This window comes from Sus scrofa, chromosome 13 (assembly GCF_054392235.1).
Source record: "Sus scrofa isolate SSC_HxYL_T2T_F1_AM1 chromosome 13, Sscrofa_HxYL_maternal_Yorkshire_Landrace_v2.0, whole genome shotgun sequence".
Classification (NCBI taxonomy): domain Eukaryota; kingdom Metazoa; phylum Chordata; class Mammalia; order Artiodactyla; family Suidae; genus Sus; species Sus scrofa.
The window spans coordinates 139,142,238-139,163,982 of record NC_139395.1 but is presented as its reverse complement, the minus strand read 5'-3'; the positions used below and the strand labels follow the sequence as shown (position 1 = coordinate 139,163,982).

Genomic DNA, 21,745 nt, shown 5'->3' with positions numbered 1-21,745 from the left:
GTTCAAAGGCCAGACCCATCACATGTAAGGTGTGACAACCCATTTTCGTCATCTGTAAATTGAAGATAATAGTCCCTCTTCCATACAAATGACTTCATTCATATGAAGCACTTGAACAGAAACTGGCCCGTAGTAAGGACTCGAAAAATATTTTTTACTCAGTGAGTAGAACAAGGTTTCAGTTCTTCATCTGAAAACTCTGTAACACAGAGAAACTTATGGTTTGAAGGGAACTTACATATTGACTACTTCAACCTCCTAAGGGAGTTTGCTGGCAGGGAGTTTGTTGCCTCAGCAACCACTGCTCCATTTGGGGGTGCACTAACTTCTGGGAAGGCAGTTGCATTCTGGTGCAAAAAGAGTGGGCTTTGAAGCCTGGTTTTATGATCTTCCTGTCATCTCCACCACCCCCACCCTGTTACCATGGTTTATTACAAGAAAAATCTATGAAACAAAGTCTTTCCACATTATAATATGCTTCAGAGAAAGCACTTAAACTAAAGCTCACAAGAGTCAATGGTGAGAGAATATTCTTTTTTAACTTAATTCATGGCAGTCTGGTCCATGGATAAATAGCAGTGACAAAGCTCCATTGACATTTTTTCTTTCTTTCTTTTTTTTTTCCCTGCATCCATGGTATGCAGAAGTTCCCGGCCTAGGGATTGAACCCTCACTGCCACAGTGACCTGAGCCACAGCAGTGACATCAGATCCTTTAACTGCTAGGCCACTGGGGAACTTCCCCTTTAACATTCTTATTTGTGGCAAGAGCATTATCTCTATGGGGTCTTTCTAGCTAAGAATGGTTAACTCTAGCTTAGTAGACTCTTGCAAAAATTTTGGAAAACATCAGCAAGTACAAATAATGATCAAGTACTCTCCTGGGCTAAGATACAGAAAAAGTGCTGATAATTATTTCTAAGAATGTCTAACTACAGCAACTCAGTGCATAATGAATAGTAAATGTACAAAAAGTCCATAAAGCTTACATATGTACTTATGTGATACTTTTGATTTCTAAGATAAATTTTCAGTATTTCAAATAAGCCTCACATTTTGTTTTCCTTTGCAAGTGAATACACAGGTGGATCACTCAAGGCTAAATAGTATCTGATTGAGGTTAAAAGGTGTGCTTATTCTTAACTGTTCTAAATGGATGAAATTTCCGCCCCCCCCCCCAACTTATTTTTATAAGACAGGGCAAAATACAATGAAAAGGCAATAGAAGCACTGGCTGCTATATGGCCAAAGGTGAGAATGTTGCTGGAACCATACTGATTGCTGGAAGACAGCCCCCCCTCCCCTCCCCATTCTGCAACAGCAATGGTTCACTAACACTGAAACACTTATTAGCTACAGTAACAGAAAGTAGAGTGTGATTTACCTGTGTAACACAGAAAAGGGAAAGGAGGTTCAAAAATCAAACATGCTGGAGTTTCCGTCGTGGCTCAGTGGTTAACAAATGCAACTAAGAACCATGAGGTTGTGGGTTCAATCCCTGGCCTCAATCAGTGGGTGAAGGATCCGGTGTTGCTGTGAGCTGTGGTATAGGTCACAGACGCAACTCGGATCTGGTGTTGCTGTGGCTGTAGCATAGGCCGGCAGCTACAACTCCGATTAGACCCCTAGCCTGGGAACCTCCATATGCCACGGGTGTGGGCCTAGAAAAGACAAAAAAAGAAAAAAAAATTGAACATGCTGAAGTTACAGACCCCCTGAATTAGGTGCCGCTGGGAGAAATGAATGTAATTTGCAACTCTATTACTTTAAACTCATTTTCTAGGGCGAACAAGAATCCCAGTTCCTAACACAAGCCAAAGGCTTTTAAAACATGAGGTCAAGAGAGATTGGAGACAGGAAAAATGCTTTCTAAACAGTCCAATTAGGTCTTTGTGTAACCTTGATCCATCTACTCCAACCTCTAATTTTCTTCAGGCTCCTTTCTAGAAGGTGCCATGTGTGTTTAATTGGGTACAGGGGTGGATCTTCATTACTCTTGCACAGGTTTGTGTGTCCACTTTGCTTAATGGGAAGACAACCCCACTAGCTCACAGGCCCCAAGGAGGGAAATAAGGCTGATCAGGGACGATGACAAAAATGGGGATAGGAGAGATAACAGGGTAGCTAAACCAACAAGAAACAGGAGTCAAGAAAAAAAGTAACAACAAAATGTATTTAAAAACAGACTTCTCCAGTTGGCATTTCGAATGAAATAGCTAACAATTAACTCCAACCCTTTGTATTGTGTCTTTTGCATCTGGAGTCCTCTTGCAGCTTTAATTCTTGAAACTCAGGCGGCAGCACCAGACATAAATCCCCAAAGGGAGAGGTATTATTAAACCTTTTGCTGGTCATTCGTTTCTCAACACAAATGGACAAATTCTTAAGCCCTCTTATTCATTTCATGATGATCATTAGAAGAAAAAAAAAATTTAAGCCAAACTTGTATATTGAGAATAAAAACAAAAACCACACACAAAAAACCCCTGCAGATAATAAATATCGCCGATGCACTTATTTGAAACAAAGTCCAATTTTATTCACTCTTAATATCCTTGCAGTCCATTGTATACTTTCTGCACTGACCCTTGTTTCAGTAGCTGTTTGATACCTGTGGAAAGAAGGAACAAATGACGCCGTTAACAAAAATGTGATTGCCCTAGAAGTTGCGTGGGGAGGCTGACAAAAGGCCTTATGACAAGCATGGATCTGAATTAAACAAGTAACTGCCAGAGTCCAACGTCACCACAGGCGGATACCCACACGTGCATGGCCAAGATGATCCCTTGTCCTTTGGCCTCTCAGACACACGCACCACATCCACATCCCACAAAACCCAGGGAGAGGAAGCAATCGAAATGGACAGAAAGCTCTTCATCGGTCTGCCATTCCTTCTTTTTTGACCTCTTTCTCCTCTTTTTACGTGGGACCCAGTAACTACCTGAGCGCTCTTCTCAGCCAATCGCTGCAGACTCCGCTCCTAGGCTCTAATCCTCCTAGGGAAGACCTCATCTTTTCTTTTTTTTTTGTCTTTTTGTCATTTCTTGGGCCACTCCCACAGCATATGGAGGTTCCCAGGATACGGGTCCAATTGGAGCTGTAGCCATCAGCCTACGCCAGAGCCACAGCAACGCAGGACCTGAGCCGAGTCTGCAACCTACACCACAGCTCACGGCAACGCTGGATCCTTAACCCACTGAGCAAGGCCAGGGGTTGAACCCACAACCTCATGGTTCCTAGTCCGGTTTGTTAACCACTGAGCCATGACGGGAATTCCAGAAAGACCTCATCTTTTCTTGTACATAAACATTCTACCCCTCACCTTCTCTTGCTTCCTCTGTTAACTGTTCCTTTGGAAAATCCACATCGAAAGTGATTATCAAAGAGCCCTTGATGTTGTTGTTGTCAAAGTTGGGGAGCCCTTCCCCTTTTTTCCACAGCTTGGCTCCCGGTCTGGTGATCTTGTCCCGGGAAATATGTACCTGGAAAGCAAAAGGGGATGGACTGAAGCAGGGCTGGTCCTCCCCCACCCAGTACAACACACAGCTTCCAGGGGGTGGTGGGGTCGGGAGCTCAGGTCACAGCTCAGCACAGCAGCAGGGCCAAAGGGTGAGGGAAATGGCATTAGGACAGGGTGGGCCAAAAAACAAAAAGATTTTCAAAGAAAAAGAAAAACCAAACACATGAGAAAGTGTGGCTTTTGCCAGTGGAGACTGTAAGGACAAGGCTGCCAAAGGTTGTGTGATCACCTCCGAGGGGCTGAGGGGTCTGGGATGCTGTTACCTCTAGACGTTCAGCAGTGGAGCGAGGGGAGGAGGCAGAACAAAGCCTGAGAACTTGGTCCTGTGGCTCCAAATGACAGACGTGGCTGCTGAAGCAACCTCAACCACAGCCACGTGGAGGCTTTAAAGGGACAGGAAGCAGGAGAACTGGTCTGCTCACCTTGTGACCATCCAAGTGCGTGATATCCATGTCGAAGCCCACCAGTGACTCCACGAGGGAGATGGTCACGTTTGTGTATAAGTCATCGCCTCGCCTCTCAAATATTGGGTGCCTAGAACAGAATAAGGTAAAGATCATTGACTTCTGCTTCTCTACGGGTAGAGTTCAAAAAGTCTTTAGAAAAATTGTGGAAAAGGATGAGTGCCACTCTTCCAAACAATAAGCATTTATCAGGCAACTCCTTTGTGGGTGATATTAATCGAGACTGTAAAGTTGCGTACGATTTATGAAACCCTGACCTTAAGGAGCTTACAATCAGCAGAAGCCAAAGCATGTAATTAAAATACAAGGAATTAGATTATGGAAAAGAGAGAAGAACAAGTTCTGGCCGGGGGACTCGGGGAGAAGGGCATTCGAGACGGGGCGGGGCGGAGAGCGGGGGGAGGCCTTCCAGAGCTGGGCTCACAAGGCCAGGTCAGTGCTGGAGCTGCAGACAAGGTGGCCGCAGGGGAGGGTGGGGACAGGGCCTGAGGGAATTCTGGCAAACACAAGAGCTTGAGCACGTACCAGGTTTATTCAGGGGACAGCATATGTCCCGGTTTCTCTGGGAAGTGGTGAGAAAAGACAAGGGAGGTGAGAAGCGCTGGGAAAGAGCCCTGAGGTTAGAGCGCTGTGAGGGCACAGGCCTTGGCCCTGGGGGCCAGTTTCTCCATATTTGGGAGGGAACCTTGTTTCAGTGAATCCTTAGAAGCAGAGGTATCACCGGTTTTCAAGATGGTGACAAGAGACAAATGACAAACAAGAAAGCCTGAGTCGCAGGCAAAATTCTTATCTAAGCAGCAACGCATGCTGAAGAGAAGCCCACCAGAGAAGCTGCCCAGCAGCTGCAGTTACATCACAGAAGGTCCTTTCTGTGCAAGGTCTCCCATCCCTGAATGGGGCCGTATTTCTGCAGTTAAAATCTTGGGTCTCCTGGCCTGCCTCTCTTCCATGGCTCCTTACCTGTCCTATCAATGCTTTCCTCCCAACCTCTTTTGGACTTCTAAGTCCTGAGTAAATAAATAACTGGGCTCCACCCGAGGCTCCAACCCCAAATTTTCAGTATGGCTGTGGAGTTACCAAGAATCATTTAGGGTATTAAGGGCATGAGATAGAAGACAAATCTGGAAGGGCTCGGGTGGCCACCCATATTATCTCTCACCTGACTCATCTGAAAAGCAAGGGCTAAAGAGGAGGCCTCTAACCTGAGATGACTTACTTGACAACTTTGATTCGGAACCGCAAGTCTCCTGGCTCTCCATCCACATGAGGCTCACCTGGTCAGAACAGGTTACACACACTGTAAGCCACGCAAGTCCAACGCTGCAAGTCGATTTGGCAGTTGAGAGGATTTTTAAAGCCACTATCTCAGGCCTTGACCATCAAGCCTATCTGAGAGCGGTGTGTCCACCCGGTCATATCAAGTTGTAGAGTATCAATGAGGATCACCTGGGTCTCAGGCACAGCAACCAATAACCTGACCTACTTCCCCCAAAAGAATGACTCACTGAGTTCCCCAACCTGGTGTTTTAAAGCTGGTTTTCTTCTAGAGTTTTCAGTTTAACCCCAAAGTGTCATGTGAGAGCATCTCATCCACGCCAACCAGAGTTACACATCTTTCATTGCTGGGTTAAAATTAACCCATTAAAAGTTCTGAACATCCTAAATGCTGATATAACTTAGGCTACTTGACAGTAAATTTGGGCATCGATAGTCAAAGGATAAGCATTAATGCTACTGCTGAAGGGGGCCAACCAGGACGGTCATAGAAGGCTTTCTGTATCCTGAAACTGACTGGAGTGTCTTGGAAATGAAATGTGCACTTACTGAGTGGCCATGAGGGATGAGGTGAGGTGGGGTGGGAGGTATTCATAAGCAAGCAGACAGCAGAGAGTTATGACAATGCAACATCAATATCAATATTTCACCTTCTCCAATAAAGGGGTACTCCATGCCATCTCTCACCCCAGGTTCAATTTCTACCTCCAGAGTTCGTTCTTCATTCACTAGTCTGAGACAAAGACAAGGTAAAGGGAAAAGCAAATGAAAATACGACTCGAACCCCAGATGCGGAAAATTATTTTTTTATCTTTTTAGGGCTGCACCCATGGCATATGGAGGTTCTCAGGCTAGGGGCGGAATTGGAGCTGTAGCCGCTGGCCTACACCACAGCCACAGCAAGGCAGGATCTGAGCCATGTCTTCGACCTACACCACAGCTCACGGCAATGCCAAATCCTTAACCCACTGAGGGAGGCCAGGGATCAAATCTGCATTCTCATGGAGGCAAGTCAGATTCGTTTCTGCTGGGCCACAAAGGGAACTCCAGATACAGAAAATTACAGTTTAATCTACTCAATCAGACCTTGGAGGGCTATCTTGTATCTCTAGATGTCAAAGCCGTCTGACAGCCCTTACATTTTCCACATGCCCAAAGCCAGGGCAAAGCTACTATGTAAGCGTGCAGCTGTTGACTCCAAAAAACCAGCAGTGGACTGACTCCTCTGAATTGAGACTCAGTAACAGAGAAAACGACTCAAGCTTATAGAGATGTGCACCAGAAAGGACACGGTCCTATTTCTCAGAAAATCAAGCAGGAGAGTTTACCCTGATTTTTTTCTCTAATCCCACAAATAACTGAGCTAGCGTTAATATATATAACTGAAGGTTCGATTAAATAGTTGTCTTCATAACATAATCAGCAAATAGTACTTCTCGAATCTGACATGTTAGCTGGACAGAAGGTTGCTCTAATATTCCAAGTGGGAAAAAGAAAGTATCAACTTTTTTTGTTAAGCATATTCAAAAATAAAGGGCACCGCTTATTAGTTCATAAACACGAAAGGCGATATTCAGAAGAGATACTCTCGGAAAAAACTGAAATGTTCACTTCTTTGCTCTATCCTCCAGTAGCACCTGGGGCGAGGGGGAACAGGTCGGGGGAGAGGGAAGGAAAACATGTAGGTATGGACTGCTGGCATTTTCTTAGACAAATACAGAGAGGATTAAAGTGTCCCTTGGCAAAGCAGAGAAGGTGCTGCCACTTACTTGACATTGGGGCACTCATCACAGACCACCTCCTGGGTCATCTGGAAGCGCCCAGGGCCCAGCTGGGTGGTTCGCATCTCCTGGCGGCAGTTGCACTTCCGTTTGCCGGGCGCCTGCCTTGCCACAGGTTTGTTTCTGACCACCTAGAAAGTGCACAGACAGCGTCAGCTTCTCTCTAGTGTCCCAGGGACTTCGGTTTCCCCACCTGCTGGGGGCTCTGTGCACCTGCTGAGGCTGGCACCCCCCACTTCTCTCCCAAGGAGAGACCCACAGCTGACAGAAGTCTTGGAGGAGTTACAAATCACTCCCCACAGGAGTGGAGCAAACAGATCTGTAACTGACTCAAATTCTAATAAAGTTGGGGAAAAGGGGGGGGGGTCAGAAAGAAGAGAACTGGAAGATGGTATATGAGCCACAGCTAAACACTACCGAGTTAAAGGAGCCTAGAGAATTACTATTGCTCGAGAAATCTGAGCTGTGTAAAGCAGAAGCCCTGAAGAACAACCACAGCCTTCAAAAGCTGGCATGTGGCTCCCACCCCAGGATGAGCCACCATAACCTCATGAAAACACTTCCTTGTTTCAGGCAACTCAATCTGGGGGTGTTTTCCAGGGCTGTCTCAATTCAGATACTCTAACCCGTAAGAAGAGACACAGCAATCATCTCCTTGTAGCTGACTGCAATCAAACATTCTGATTCCTCTAAATACATGGAAATTAAAGTATTCCTGTTTTTGCCTGTTTAATTAGTCAAACACCTGCTTATGCAGCTGGATGACATGAATGCTTGGAGAAAAATCCCTTTAAGTCTACCAACGTATGAACGCCCAGGTCAACAGAATAAACAATGATGGTAACTAGAGCCAACAGTTAATAGTACTTACTATGTGCTAAGCAAAGCCCTAATCATATATATATACATACACACATACACATTTGAACTCATTTAATCTTCACAACGACTTTATGAGGTAGATACTATTATCTCCACTTTACAGAGGAAGTAATGAAAGCACAGCAAGGGTCAGTAACATGGCCAAGATCACATAACCACTGTACGGCAGAGCCAGGATTCTAAATCAGGCAGTCTAGCTCCAAAGTTCATGCTAGGGGTCCAATCAGAACTGTAGCCACTGGCCCCCGCCACAGCCACAGCAACTCGGGATCTGAACCACGTCTGCAACCTACACCACAGCTCACAGCAATGTCAGATCTTTAACCCACTGAGTGAGGCCAGGGATCGAAGCCATGTCCTCATGGATGCTAGTCGGGTTCACTAACTGCTGAGCCACGACAGGAACTCCAAAGTCCACACTTTTAACCACTATCCTCTCTTAAGGTAATTTTATCTTTAAAAGAATGTACCATGGGGTCATTTAAACAGCAAGGTCACATACATCTTTTACAATAATTAGACTAAAAAGGAATTTGTGTAGGGGCATGCTCACTGCCCAAAGTGAAGTACACTGTGTGTGAGCAATGACTGCAGACAACAGGTCAGGAAGGGAACATGGCAAATCTATCTTTCCTGCCACCTGAACATCCTATCCTGTTACTGAAGGAGTGCTGCCCCAAATACGTTTAATGCCCCTTCCTCCCATTCACACTGACAGCAGTATTACAAGCCAGTTGCATCTTCCATAGTTGTCTAGTCCTCTTCTATCAGAGCAAAAGCCATAATTAAGAAGAAAATGCTTCTTGTCAAGATGGCACATATTCATTCGTTACTGGCTATCTCCTCCACAATCCTGGAAAAACTATAAGACAACATGGATTCCAGGCAATAATAAGTACAACACAAAATCTGTGACAAAACTCCTGAGCTAGAAGGCTGTTTTGAACTGGCATGTATATTAGGTGGTGGCTATGAGGAGGGGCAGCAGCAACTATGGGGGTAGTAAGACAATGTTAGAAAAAAACAACTGAAGTTCTGCTCTGTCCTCTCTCCTGAGCTGCCTTGTGACAAGCACTGTCACCCTCTCCTCCCCCAAAACAATGGACTGCAGACACCGAAGAAAAATAAAAAGGGAGTTCCCTGGTGGTCTAGTGGTTAGGACTCAGTGCTTTCACCACTGTGGTCCAGGTTCAATCCCCGATCTGGGAACTGAGATCCCACATCAAGCTGCTGCACACCGCAGCCAACATAAACAAGCAAAAACACTCCAAGAAGACAAATAAAACACTGTTAAAACCACGAGGCAAGGGTTTGCCCCAATATGCTCTACCAGAGAAGGAGAGCTGCTGATACCCATGGAAGGAATAAGAGCTCAAAGCCCAAAGTAGCTAGATACCTGAGAAGTCCAACTATCTGTTCTCCCACCCTCCAGACAAGACAACAAACTGGATAAAACATACATTTTAAGCAAATATATTAGAGAAGACAGAGAATTTAAAACAAGCATGGTAATACTTAAGGAGGTAAAAGAAGACATTAGCAAACTCAAACAGAATATAAAATAAGAATCAAATAGAGGGAGTTCCCTTGTGGTGCAGTGGGTTAAGGATCTAGTATTGTCAATGCTGCAGCTTGGGTCACTGCTGTCATGCAGGTTCCATTTCTGGCCCAGGAACTTCCACATGTCATGGGGATGGCCAAAAAAAAAAAAAAAAGACTCAAACAGAAATATTATGTATAAACTGAGTTGAAATAAAAACATAGCCAATAGGATAGTACTAGAATGGATACTGCTGAAGATTGAGGTCGTGAGCTGGAAGACCAAAAATGAGCTTCTAGGCTTCTCTTAGAAGGAAGCAGGGAAGGATAAGATTTTTTTTTTTTTTTTAACATTTGAAAGAGAGTTAAGAGCAAAGAAAAGTAGAAATGGCAATAAAGAGAATTAAAAATTTGAAAAAATAATGGAGGATAAATTTTCCAAAATTAAAAAGGGATGAATAACCTAAAATTAAAAGAGCCCAAAGTTTTAGGAAAAAATATTAGGTGACTTGCTTTGTGATTGTAGGGTAGAGAAGAATTTTGAAGTAAGACACATAGCCTAATCATAAAACACTGGTAAATCTGACCATATTAAAATTAATTACTTTTGTTCATTTCAATAAATCTTCAATATAATGAAAAGACAAGCTATAAACTGTTAGGATACACTTGTGTCACATATAGCCAAAAAGGATTAATAGTAAGAATAAACTTTTTTAAGAAATCAATAGGAAAAGGGTAAAAGAAAAATGGACAAAAGACATCAATGGACATTTCACAAGAGAGGAAACAAATATGGCCAATAAACATATAAAGATACTTATCCTAATTATTAATCAAAAATGTAAATTATGACCACAGTGAGATAACATTTTACACCCATTGGATGGGCAAAAATTGGGACGTCTAACAATTCCAAATAGAGAGGTGACAAATCTGTGGGACCTCTTATTGCTGATGGAAGTGTTGGTACCAAACAATTGAGAAACATTACCTTGTATGATAAGCAAGAATTGAAATGAATGTTGGTTCACATTACCCAGTGATTCCATGCTTACATACATCTAACCAAGAGAAATTCTTGCTCACATATACCTGGATGTATGTACAAGACTTTATAAAAGCATAATTTGGAACTGAAAAAAACTGGATAAAACCTACATGCCTATTGATACAATGTGCTCTCAATGAAATTCTATTCAGCAGAATTATAGCCGTAAGGAACAATGTGGATGAATCTTAATAATATCAGAGTGAGCGAACAAGGCCAGTCCCAGAAGATAATGTTCATAATGTACAAAAATGGTACCATGTTTACAAGGTTGAAAGCAGTGAAAGTGAACAATATATTTTTCAGGTATTCATATATATGCAGTGCAACAAAAAAACACGAGTGGCAAGGGAACAATAAAGATAAAACCCAGGACCTTAGGTAATGACCTGGGAAGGAGGCAGAGGAATGGAATAGGGAAGTAGCATAGAGGTAGATGTAAGTCCTGGTATAGCTTCATTTAGTTCTTGGACTGAATGATGAGTTCATGAAATGGTAACATCATATCATGAATCACAGATTATGACTAATTCAATTCTACGCACCTGGTCACTCACCTCACCCCCTAAAAGACAGAGAAGGTACCCTGAAACCTCTTGGTTTCAGTCATATTCTTGGAGTCAATATGAATAGCTGTATTGTTTGGACTTACTTCTACAAAATTTCCTGCATACACTTCTTCCAAAGTGACTTCCAGATCTACAATAATATCACTTCCCCTTGGAATATTTCTGTCTTGCTGACGAGGGGTTCCTCCAAACATGAAACCAAAATCACCAAAGAAGCTGTCGATAAGAGTAAAATCATCAAGAAAAGAAATTAGAGTTCATATCTTACAATATTAGTTTTCTCCACACTGAAAACACTGTGTCCTACCAATGAGCAAAACTGGAAGACATTTTTAATACACTGGACTTATATATTGCACACAAATTTTAATTTGTATAATATCAACTATATTGCCCCCACAAAAAACTTATTTTAATATTGTCCAGAAACACAGTACAGTGTATACAATATGCTAATGAATCCTCAGTTGGGATTAATCAATGAAAAAATAATCTGCTTCAATATTGACAAATATAAAGATATAACAGAGATACCAGGAGAGGGTATAGTATATATAAATCCATGTATTTCTGAACCTAATGGTAATTTTGGTCATTTGTAGTGTTCACCATTATATATGATTTTTAGAAACTAACTTTAGGGAAAGGAGCTACTGCTTTGTACAAAAATCTTGGCTACCTAATTAAACTAAAAAAGCATCAATCTCAGCAAAACTCTAGATCTTGTGGAAAAGGAAGTTCTGGTCTCTAAAACCAAAATTAATTTGTGTTAAGTAACAGAAGCATCACTTTGAGATTAATATAAATGGTGACCTTTAATAGGAGTTCTAATCTTAATGATAAATTTTGATTAAGAAGTCTCAGACGTTAGCATGGTGATGATGACAACTGCCCCCTCCCCCCAAAAAAACCCCAAACCTAATTTTGACTAATGGATTCCTGAATCTTAAACAAAAGCAGAGAGGGAAGATTGGGGGGGTCGGGGGCGGTGGTGTGGGCAGAGCTTTTTCTCTTCCAGCATCTCTGGGTATCACTTCTAACTGCCAAGGGGTTCAAACAGAACATTTCCCTGGGAGGCTATAGCAGCCAAATCAATCCTGGGGAAGATCAGGATTTCCTAATCACATTACCTATCTTCACAAGTCCTGAAAGTTTACTGTCACCCCTAAACACAAAATGAGGGAAGCTATTGTATCCAATAGTGATTTTTACTTCTTTTGGGGGAAGGGTTCACAAATCTCTGTGAATCTGAAGAAAGAAGTGCATCCTCTCCCAATAGAAATGCATACATAAACTTTTTTTTTTTTTTTTTTCCCTTTTTATGGCTGCACCTGGGGCATATGGAAGTTCCCAGGCAAGGGGTCTAGTCAGAGCTGTCAACTGCCAGACTACACCACAGCCACGGCAACACCAGATCTGAGCAGCATCTGCAACCTACACCCACTGAATAAGGCCAGGGATCTAATCAGCGTCCTCATGGACGCATGTCGGGTTCTTAACCCACTGAGCCACAACAGGAACTCCCAAACATCTCTTTATTTATAACCTGCCTTGAAACCCCAAATCAAGATCTCCCATTTGATCATCAGAGCACATGAAAATTCAAACGCTCAACAAAGAGGAGCTCAAAGAGCAGGAAGGAGAGATGATTGTTATTCCAGCCACTCAGCAATCCCAGAAAGCAGGGTGCAGCCAGATAAAGAGCCTCTACCCCAACTCCCTCCACCAATGTTGATTGTCATAATCATCCCTCTCTTGTTGACAGGATGAAGAGGCAGCTCTGGGTAAGGGAGTAGGAATTTCTCTCTCTCTGTATATAAGAATCACTCTGCTCTTTAAATGCTTTGCAGGTTCTAAGACATCGAGGAGACAAAATGAACTGATTTCCAGCAGATATCCCTCCAATGCAGTCAGGGTTAATTTAACTGGTATGGATAAGGATAGTGCTAAATGGACATCCCTTTTAGTGCTACTTGTCTTTTCTGGAACTTTGGAAAATAAAGGAATACATTCCCTCAGGAAGGATGATGAATGACCTTTTGGTCAAGGATCACTTGAGCTGTGCTCTTTATCAAAAGCTTCTGAACAAGCAGCATGGATAACTCTTTAATCATCACTAAGGGATCCATTCTCAGACATTAATACCTTACAGATGGATAAATTACTTACTGTGAAAAAATGTCTCCATGGGAGCTCTGATGTCCATCTTTTAATCCCTCTTCACCGTAAGTATCATATTGTTTCCGTTTCTCACTATCTGACAGAACCTGGGGGTAGAAACCAGAGGTGGAAAAGATTATGAGTTGGTAATACTAAGCTAAGGCATACTGATGTTTACTTTTTTTTTTTTTGCCTTTTCTAGGGCCATTCTCGCGGCATATGGAGGTGCCCAGGCTAGGGGTCTAATTGGAGATGTTGCTGCCGGCCTACACCACAGCCACAGCAACGCAGGATCTGAGCCACGTCTGCAACCTACACCACAGCTCACGGCAATGCCGGTTCCTTAACCCACTGAGCAAGGCCAGGGATCGAACCTGCAACTTCACGGTTCCTAGTCAGATTCGTTAACCACTGAGCCACGACGGGAACTCCTTTTTTTTTTTTTTAATCTATGATACGGTGTGTAAAATCTTAGTGGGATGCAGCTTTTATTATGTATCATATTAAGGCATGTTTATAAAGTTATTTTCTTTATCAGACCACATTCTTTGATGCATTGCTCAGTTTGTAACCTTTCACACTGCTCAATTCACGTTTTCAACTTAAATTGATCGAAACTCATCTAGTCACATAATCATCATATTTGAGATTAGTAATATGGCTGTGAAGGTGAGAGCAATAACAGGAAAGAGGTGAGATAAATTCCTCAAATTTACTTCCCAGGCAGTTTGACTCTGGTACTTAGGTCCTTAACCACTAGGCTATATTACCTCTTTAAGCTATAGACTAGGGCACGATTATGACAGACTGTCATTAGTGATAGAAGCAGTGAGTGAGGACAGCCTTCAAGATTGCTCAGTCCTGTATGTCTGTACCACAACCCCTGCCCCCGCCCCCTATCATACACACATTAAGAGACTGGCAAGTCAAGAGAATCAAGTGATAGGTCTCTAGACAGGTCTACACCGCTTTCTTTTCATACTCCCTTTTTATTCTCTTGGTGAACGCAGAAATTCATTTGTGGAAGAATGTTGTCTGCCACATACAGCTCATAATCTTCTGAATTTGAATTGCAGAGGGTGAAAAGGGACATTATTCTATGGAGGATGCTCAAGGTCAATTTCACAACTTAAAAAGACTTTCTCAGGTTTCAATGGCTTTAGAAAAAACTACAGACTCAATCATATATATATATGCTTTCTCATTGGAACCATTCCATCTACAGACCCAAAGAATGTAAAACAAAATAAATTTCAATGATCTTCAAATTTTGTTTTCCAAAAAAAAAAAGCTGAGAGCATTCTGAAATATATGTACACATATAACTTTGAAAATTAAAAAAAAAGAAAATTAAATAACTTTATGCTCTTTGATAGTCTTAAACTCCTATTTAGACAGACTGAAGGAGAAAGTTATTTCAAAGCTATACTTGTGTTGGCTCCGGAAAAGAGAGGTTGGAAGAAGCTAGGGCTTGCTGACTCAGCAAAAGAAAGGGAAGATCTGATTGGCATATGTAAATAGGACACACTTTTGGCTCAGGGCCTGAATGCTATGTAAGGAGCCACAGCAAAGATCTGTCAACATTTAAGATACATGGAGAAGGAAACAAAGAAATTCAGTGTAGAAGGGAGTGAGCATTCTTAAAAGCAGAGACAAATGGGTTAGCCTAAAAGTGACCAGAGTACTCAACTAAAGCCACTGTATGAGACCAGGTAAGGAAAAAACTCTATTAAGACCAGAAAAAAAACCTCTGTAAGACCAGGTAAGGAAAAAACAGTTTGGTAAATAACCTCAAAAAAAGCTACTTAGGGGAAGTAGAAATGGGGCAGAGGTAACTTTAAAAAAAAAAAAAAAAAAAAAACCTCATTACTGGATTTCCAATATTTTCACCTTCAAGTCTACTTCTCTGTGCTTGTTTCAGCAGAGAAATGAACCCCATATTTACGTCCATAAGAAAGACTGTTTCAAACTGTGAAAACAAAGACTATTTTAAAATCCCCTTTCTTGGGGGCATTAGAGACTTCTGCAGTAACTCCCTCAAAAATCCCCTTAAAGTTGTCTGTTATCATTCACTTACTCCTCACTTTTCTTCTAAGGAATGCAACTTTATTCCATGGGCTTGGAAAGGATTTTATTAAAAGACAAAAGAAAGTTTCTTAGTTGATTGGTCAACCAACCACAAAGTCTCAACTAATTAAAATGCCAGCAGTAATCCCAGCTCAGTAGAGAAGACAGATTTGTATGCACAAAGGCCTCTGTAACTTTACTGGGATTGTAATTTGTGAACACAAATTCATCTAAAGACCAAAGGAAGGTAATCAAGTGAATGACACAAAGAAAAAAAGAAAATCTGAACTAGTGACTAGAAAGGTTCTTAAGAGTTCAACTGCAATCTCATGAATGATCCATACATATAGCCTGCCTAGGTCATGGCTCAAGAGTATGGTAGAGTCTTTAAAGAGCCTGGTAAATTCTTAGCAACAGATTCCCCATAAACTATTTTTGATTATGGGATTCCTAACAATGTCGTGGGAAATACAGTGCAAAATATGGAATCCATATTATCAACAAGAAACAAAATGTTACATACAGTAATTTAAGAGGGTCCACCAACCATCTCAAGTTTATTTGTGGGCCCAAGGTTAGGAATTTCAGTCCTCTAGGTGTCAAGAAAAGCAAGGGAAACCCCATTAGTTCTAGGTTTCACCTGGGTACAAGTTACTGTTTTAGTCCATTCACTTCTTTAAACTAGGAGGCTTGGAATCCCTTCCATCAGGGTTTTTTCCATTACTGAACTACTGTTCGGATTTGTTTCCAGTCTTCTCACTATATAGGGTTTTAATCTGAATTCAGAAGTTGTAGCTCCCTGACTTTTGGACTTAAATTATTGTTTTCTGTGCCCTTTTAGAAAATGGCTAATTAATAACACTATTGTATAACTGAAATTTGCTAAGAGAGCAGAACTTAAATGTTCTCACCAAAAATAGAGAAGTGAGGTGATGGATTAGCTAGATGGATGGAATCTTTTCACAATGTATACATAGATCAAATCATCACAATGTACACTTTAAGCATTTTACAGTTTTGTCAATTATATCTCAGTGAAGCGGAAAAAAAAAATATAACCACAGATCTCTTATTCTGTTTGGAGGGGAGAGGTGAATTGCAACACACGCAAGACAGCTAACTCCTAAATGAATACGTATGAAAGATTATCAGTAGTTTATTTGTAAAATTTTTTCACCATAGTGCTGAAAGGTTCTGTGTATAATGGTTCTCCAAATAGCAAATAAGTTATTAAGCATTCAGTAAATATTCCTCTGTGTTGCTAAAAAGAAAAAAAAAATAGAAAAATGGGAAGAATATGCCCAATTCTACTATATTTCAGGTGTTCTAGAGAAGATTAAATGAGATGATACACATGAAAGTGTTCCGATCCCTAGATTAGAGGCTGCAAATTCAAACTATCACTGTTTTCTCTGGTCTGCACATAAAAAGAAAGTTTTAAATTGAATTAGTTACCAACATTTTATAACCAGGAGAATTTATCAAAAAAAAAAAATCAGGATTTTTACTTCTCTCAAAAAATTAAATGTTTGACACAATGTTTGCATCTGTACAGGGCAGAAACTGGCTGGGGTTGAATAACAGCTGCTCCCTTGAAATGGGACAAGAAGCCTTCAGTTTGTCACAGCCCTCTGCGACCCCTACTGATTCCTAATATGAAGGTAGAAAATCCACTCTCCAATTTTATCTTATACCTGCCCTGAATGTTAGCTGCCTAGTCCATATGGGCATGTGGATTTGCAATCCTCATTTAGAGGGTTTTTTTTAAATTTTTATTATGACTGATTTACAATGTTCTGTCTATTTCTGCTGTACAGCAAAGTGACCCAGTCAAACATTTATATAGATACATTCTTTTTCTCACATTATCCTCCATCATGTTCCATCAGAAGTGATTAGTTGTATAGTCCCCTGTGCCATACCGCAGGATTTCATTGCCTGTCCACTCCAAATGCAACAGTTTTCATCTCTTATTTAGCTTTTGTTTCTGCTTCTGGCTCCAACTCCCAAATGGACTGACTGATGATCAATCTACTTATTAATCTACCAATCCTACTTTCCTTCATTCATCTTTTTTCAAAATGTATTTGTTGAAATAACAAATAATAAGACAAATGCTGATATGAAAAGGGCAGGAAGCAGCATCTACTAACATTAATGTATAATATAGCATCAAGCACTACCTTTATCTATTGTCTATTTTTAAAAAGAAGTGACCCGGAAAATGGGAGCGTTACTCCGAATGACATGGTCTTTTCTGGATCTGTAGGTGTTATTCATACTTCATCCTTTTTCCTGACTCACCTCATAAGCAGCACCTAGATCCTGGAATTTCTCCTGCGCTCGAGGATCGTCAGGATTCCGGTCGGGATGAAGCTGCAGGGCCAGTTTCCTGTAGGCCTTTTTAATATCCTTTATAGAGGCGCTGCGAGGCACCCCCAAGATCTTATAGAAATCTCGCCTGCGGGTGGGGGAGAGGACACTTCGTTAAAGAGTTATACATGACATTTTAAAAAGTGAAATGTTTTCCTTTACATTTACCTTTGTGTTTGAGCAAAGAGGTAGGAAAGTGAGGGTGTATAGGTGACATATACACAAAAAAGAATGACTAAAAAGAGAAGGCAGCTGAATTTGTAATGAGCCTTATGTACTGAAATGAGTGGCTCTGTACTTTTTGAACAATGCTAGAATTACTCAAAAAATCTGTGGCATTCTCTTAGAACTACCTTCAGTCAAGAAAATCATTTTCTTACTTTATGGTCACACATTATTTTCAACCAAGAACTGTAAGATCAAGTTAGCTCTCTTTTTTTCTCCCCTATGACTGACTTCAAATGACTTTTGATTTCTTTCAAAGGTCAAATAATCTCAAAGTGTATTTCTTTATTCAAAAAGATTATGTCACATAAATGTTCTAAGAGTAGCACTCTTGGAATGTTAAAGATGAAGGGACTGAAGTTAACTTCAGAGGTTAACACAGAGGTTAAGTCAAAACCCAAATAAGAACCTTGAAGAGTGAATAACTCCCATTTGAATGTTAAAATTGTGAGGATTATTGTTGTGAGAGAAAAATATCAATTTTGTAGTCATCACTAGTAGTTATATTAGTTTGTCTAGGTCAAGTCTTAATTTGAGACAGCTTCTGAAACCTACATGAAGGCGTCCATAAGTTTTAGCAGCTGCAATATGCACATAGCAAGAGCTAGGAGATAAAGTGGAGATCCACTGACCTCCTTGCCAGGAACTAGGTTGGAGCCAAATTAACTGTAAAGGGAATCTTTGCAGGAAGGGCCAATGGGAAGATAGAATAAGACTAAGAAACTTTCAGGGGAGGGGCCGTATCCAGCCCATAGAAGACACCAATAAATATTCATTGAAATGAGTAAATAAGCATGTTTACAAGTCTATTCCTTTTGCCAGAGTTAGCCAACAAAACTATTCTAAAAATGCATTCTCTCAACCAAGGGGATGGGAAACTGTTCCCACAGAGACAATGTAGTGACAGCAATTTTAAAATACAGCGGGGACAGAGTTCCTGTTGTGGCTCAGTGGTTAATGAATCCAACCAGGAACCATGAGGTTGCGGGTTCGACTCTTGGCCTTGCTCAGTGGGTTAAGGATCCAGCATTGCAGTGAGCTGTGGTGTAAGTTGCAGACATGGCTCGGATCCCGTATTGCTGTGGCATAGGCCGGTGGCTACAGCTCTGATTAAATCCCTAGCCTGGGAACCTCCACATGCCTCAGGAGCGGCCCTAGAAAAGGAAAAAAAATAAAAATAAAAAAATAAAATACAGTGCGGAGCAGAAATGAATCCGACAAGCATCCATGAGGATGCATGTTCAATCCCTGGCCTCGCTCAGTGGGTTAAGGATCCAGCATTGCCCTGAGCTGTGGTATAGGTCACAGATGCGGCTTGGATGGGGCGTTGCTGTGGCTGTGGCATAGGCCAGCAGTTACAGCTCCAACTGGACCCCTAGCCTGGGAACTAGGTCATACCCCAGGTGAAGCCCTAAAAAGACAAAATTTAATTAATTAATTAATTTAAAAAAATAAAATGCAGTGGGGAAAAATGCATTGGGGTACCAAAGTCCAAGTAATATAAGACAGTATCTTAAAAAAATTACTTCATAAGCTTTTAGTTACAACTCAGGAAAAATCATTTAATCGTTTTATAAGTTTTTAAAACTCTCACTGACAAGGAGTTCTGTGAGGATTAATTAGGTGTTTTATTCTCCTCCAAAAAATCTGCAAAAACTTGACATCTCTTGGGACAAGAACTAAGTACATCAAAAGGTTCACTGAAGTTAGTGACAAAAAAGGAAACTATATAAAGAATGAGGCTTACTTGGAAAATGCTTAATATAAAAATGCTTAAGTAACAGCTGAGAAAAATACAGGGAAAAGATGGCTGGCACAGCTCAGCATGAACATCACATTTTCCAAGAGATTCCTTTATGAAAGACTGCAGTTTATAGCTGACAGTTTATGGTTCTTACTGACATCCTGTTTAAACACCTTAAAGTAGTAACAAAAACAGGTTTAAAAAACCACAATAAAGCATTACCTAAGAGAAGTTAATTTTTATTTTAGAAATTTAAGATGTTTCACAAGAAAAAAAAAATAACAAGTTTAAGCATATATACACAGGAAAAAAACTTTTAAGAGAATAACAAGCACTTAAAAGTTTAAAGCTCTGCTAGGTAGTGCCTTCTCCATTCAGAGCGACTTATAAATTGTTAGAAGCTACGACTTTACTATTGCCCACATTCTAAAATATGAACCTGGCATATCACATCCTGTGGTCGGTCACGAAGCCCATAGGATAGTGGCTTAAAGACTGGAGATTCTCAAGAGTTCAGATGGCCCTACTTCCTTCAAACAGGTGGCACATTATCACCCACATGGTAATGAGATGAGAATTTAGGTGTTCCTTCAAGGTCACAAAATTCCTAAGTGGGGTGGGGGTGGGTGGGTAGAATCCCAGTCTACTACCTTCTGCCCAAATACCATTCAGCTTCTCAAGAATGCTCCATGTGGATAGACAGTGAGGCATGGTGACAGCTAGGACACAGTATTCCAAGAAGCTGAGAAGTAGGAGGACTCTACAAAGGGTCTGCCTTGCTCCCTCAATCCAACTTCCTTCAGTCCCAGAATTGCTTCCCTACCTGTTCTCCTCACTTCTTCACTTGGACTGGCATCATAACCCATCCTCTTTAATGCCAGCCCAATGGCTCGTTGCAGACTCAACACTGTATCATTCTCCTCCTCAGCTCAGCAACCCACCCCCCACTCCCTCACCCCATCCCTCGTATGGTAGGGCATCCAACTCTCACTTCTCTGGGCAAATTTAGCTTTTAAGGGCCTCCGGGTCTAAGCCCCTCTTACCCGTGTCACCCACTGCTCTCTCTGCCCCACTAGCCCAGCCCACCACTACCCACTCCTCCTCTCTACCGCCTCACCACAGCAACACCCCTCTCCACCCCCCACCCAGTCTGACAATGCCCCATCTTCCCTCAGCCTCCTTCCCAGCCAAGACTGACTTAAGGGTCCTGTGCCCGCGGCTGGCAGTTCCTCACCCGGCGATCACGGCCCCGATGAGGTACAGCAGCAACAGGCAGAAGGTGCCCAGGTTCTGCGGGGCCATGGTCTTTCTGAGCGAGCCCCTGCCCCCCGGCACTCCTCACAGCCTCCGCCGCCGCCGCGTCGGCTCGCCAGCCCACCCGGTCCTGAGAAGCCGCCTCACGCCGGGGTCTCCGACTCGGTCGAGACCGACAGCTACCTGGCCCCCTCCTCTACCAGTCCACTTCCCGGGAGTCCTGAGTCCCGGCGAGAGAAGCCCCCGGCGGGTCAGAGCCAATCGCTGCTCTGGACATCACACGCGGCCGGCGCCTCTCAGCCAATCAGCGCAGTACACTTCACCTCCGAGGCGGCGCGGGCGGCCACTTAGGCTTCAGAATTGCAGCCGCAGCTCCCGGCCAATTATAAGGGGAAACGTCAGAGAATCGCGCCGCCGCAGAAATCCTCTCAGCCCCGGTATCTGCGAGTCGGAGAAAATTACGTAAAGATTGCTGGGGAAAGGGTTCCCAGAGCTCGCAGCTCGGGTACACGAAGTTTCCCTCCGCCCGCCTCCTTGGACTCTCCACCAATCACGAGGCTCCACCTCCAGCACTGACCAATTGCGGGAGGGAGGTATTATCTTGGTTACAAGTCTCGGAATTTCATTCATATTGAGCTAGGAGCTGGCCGCTAGGGAGGGGACACTCGCGAAGTGGGCGGAGGCAAAGACTAAACTCCAATGGTATGGCGGACGCAGAGCTTATACCATGTTTTACCTTCTCGGAGTTCCCATTAAGGCTCAGCGCTAACGAACCCGACAAGTATCCATGAGGACTCGGATTAGATCCCTGGCCTCACTCAGGGGGTTAAAGACTCCGAGCT

General features: G+C 42.3%; 1 protein-coding gene across 1 annotated transcript; it reads right to left on the bottom strand.

Annotated features, from left to right (window-relative positions):
• Nucleotides 1-2,153: 2,153 nt before the first annotated feature.
• DNAJB11 (DnaJ heat shock protein family (Hsp40) member B11) lies at nt 2,154-21,147 on the bottom strand. The gene is made up of 10 exons (NM_001244346.1): nt 20,884-21,147; nt 17,612-17,768; nt 13,250-13,347; nt 11,164-11,296; nt 7,028-7,170; nt 5,909-5,991; nt 5,200-5,257; nt 3,942-4,053; nt 3,322-3,481; nt 2,154-2,610 (listed from the first exon to the last, which is right to left on the bottom strand). Exons 1-10 carry the CDS (start codon nt 20,949-20,951, stop codon nt 2,546-2,548), a joined length of 1,077 nt encoding a protein of 358 aa, NP_001231275.1. The 5' UTR covers nt 20,952-21,147; the 3' UTR covers nt 2,154-2,545.
• Between the last annotated feature and the right edge of the window lie 598 nt (nt 21,148-21,745).

Coding starts and splice junctions, on each gene's coding strand:
- DNAJB11 (NM_001244346.1), bottom strand. CDS start 20,951: ATGGCCCCGCAGAACCTGGGCACCTTCTGCCTGTTGCTGCTGTACCTC. Junction 17,769..20,883: donor ATCGGGGCCGTGATCGCCGG/GTGAGGAACTGC, acceptor CCCCACCCGCAG/GCGAGATTTCTATAAGATCT. Junction 11,297..13,249: donor CATGGAGACATTTTTTCACA/GTAAGTAATTTA, acceptor TCTTATCGACAG/CTTCTTTGGTGATTTTGGTT.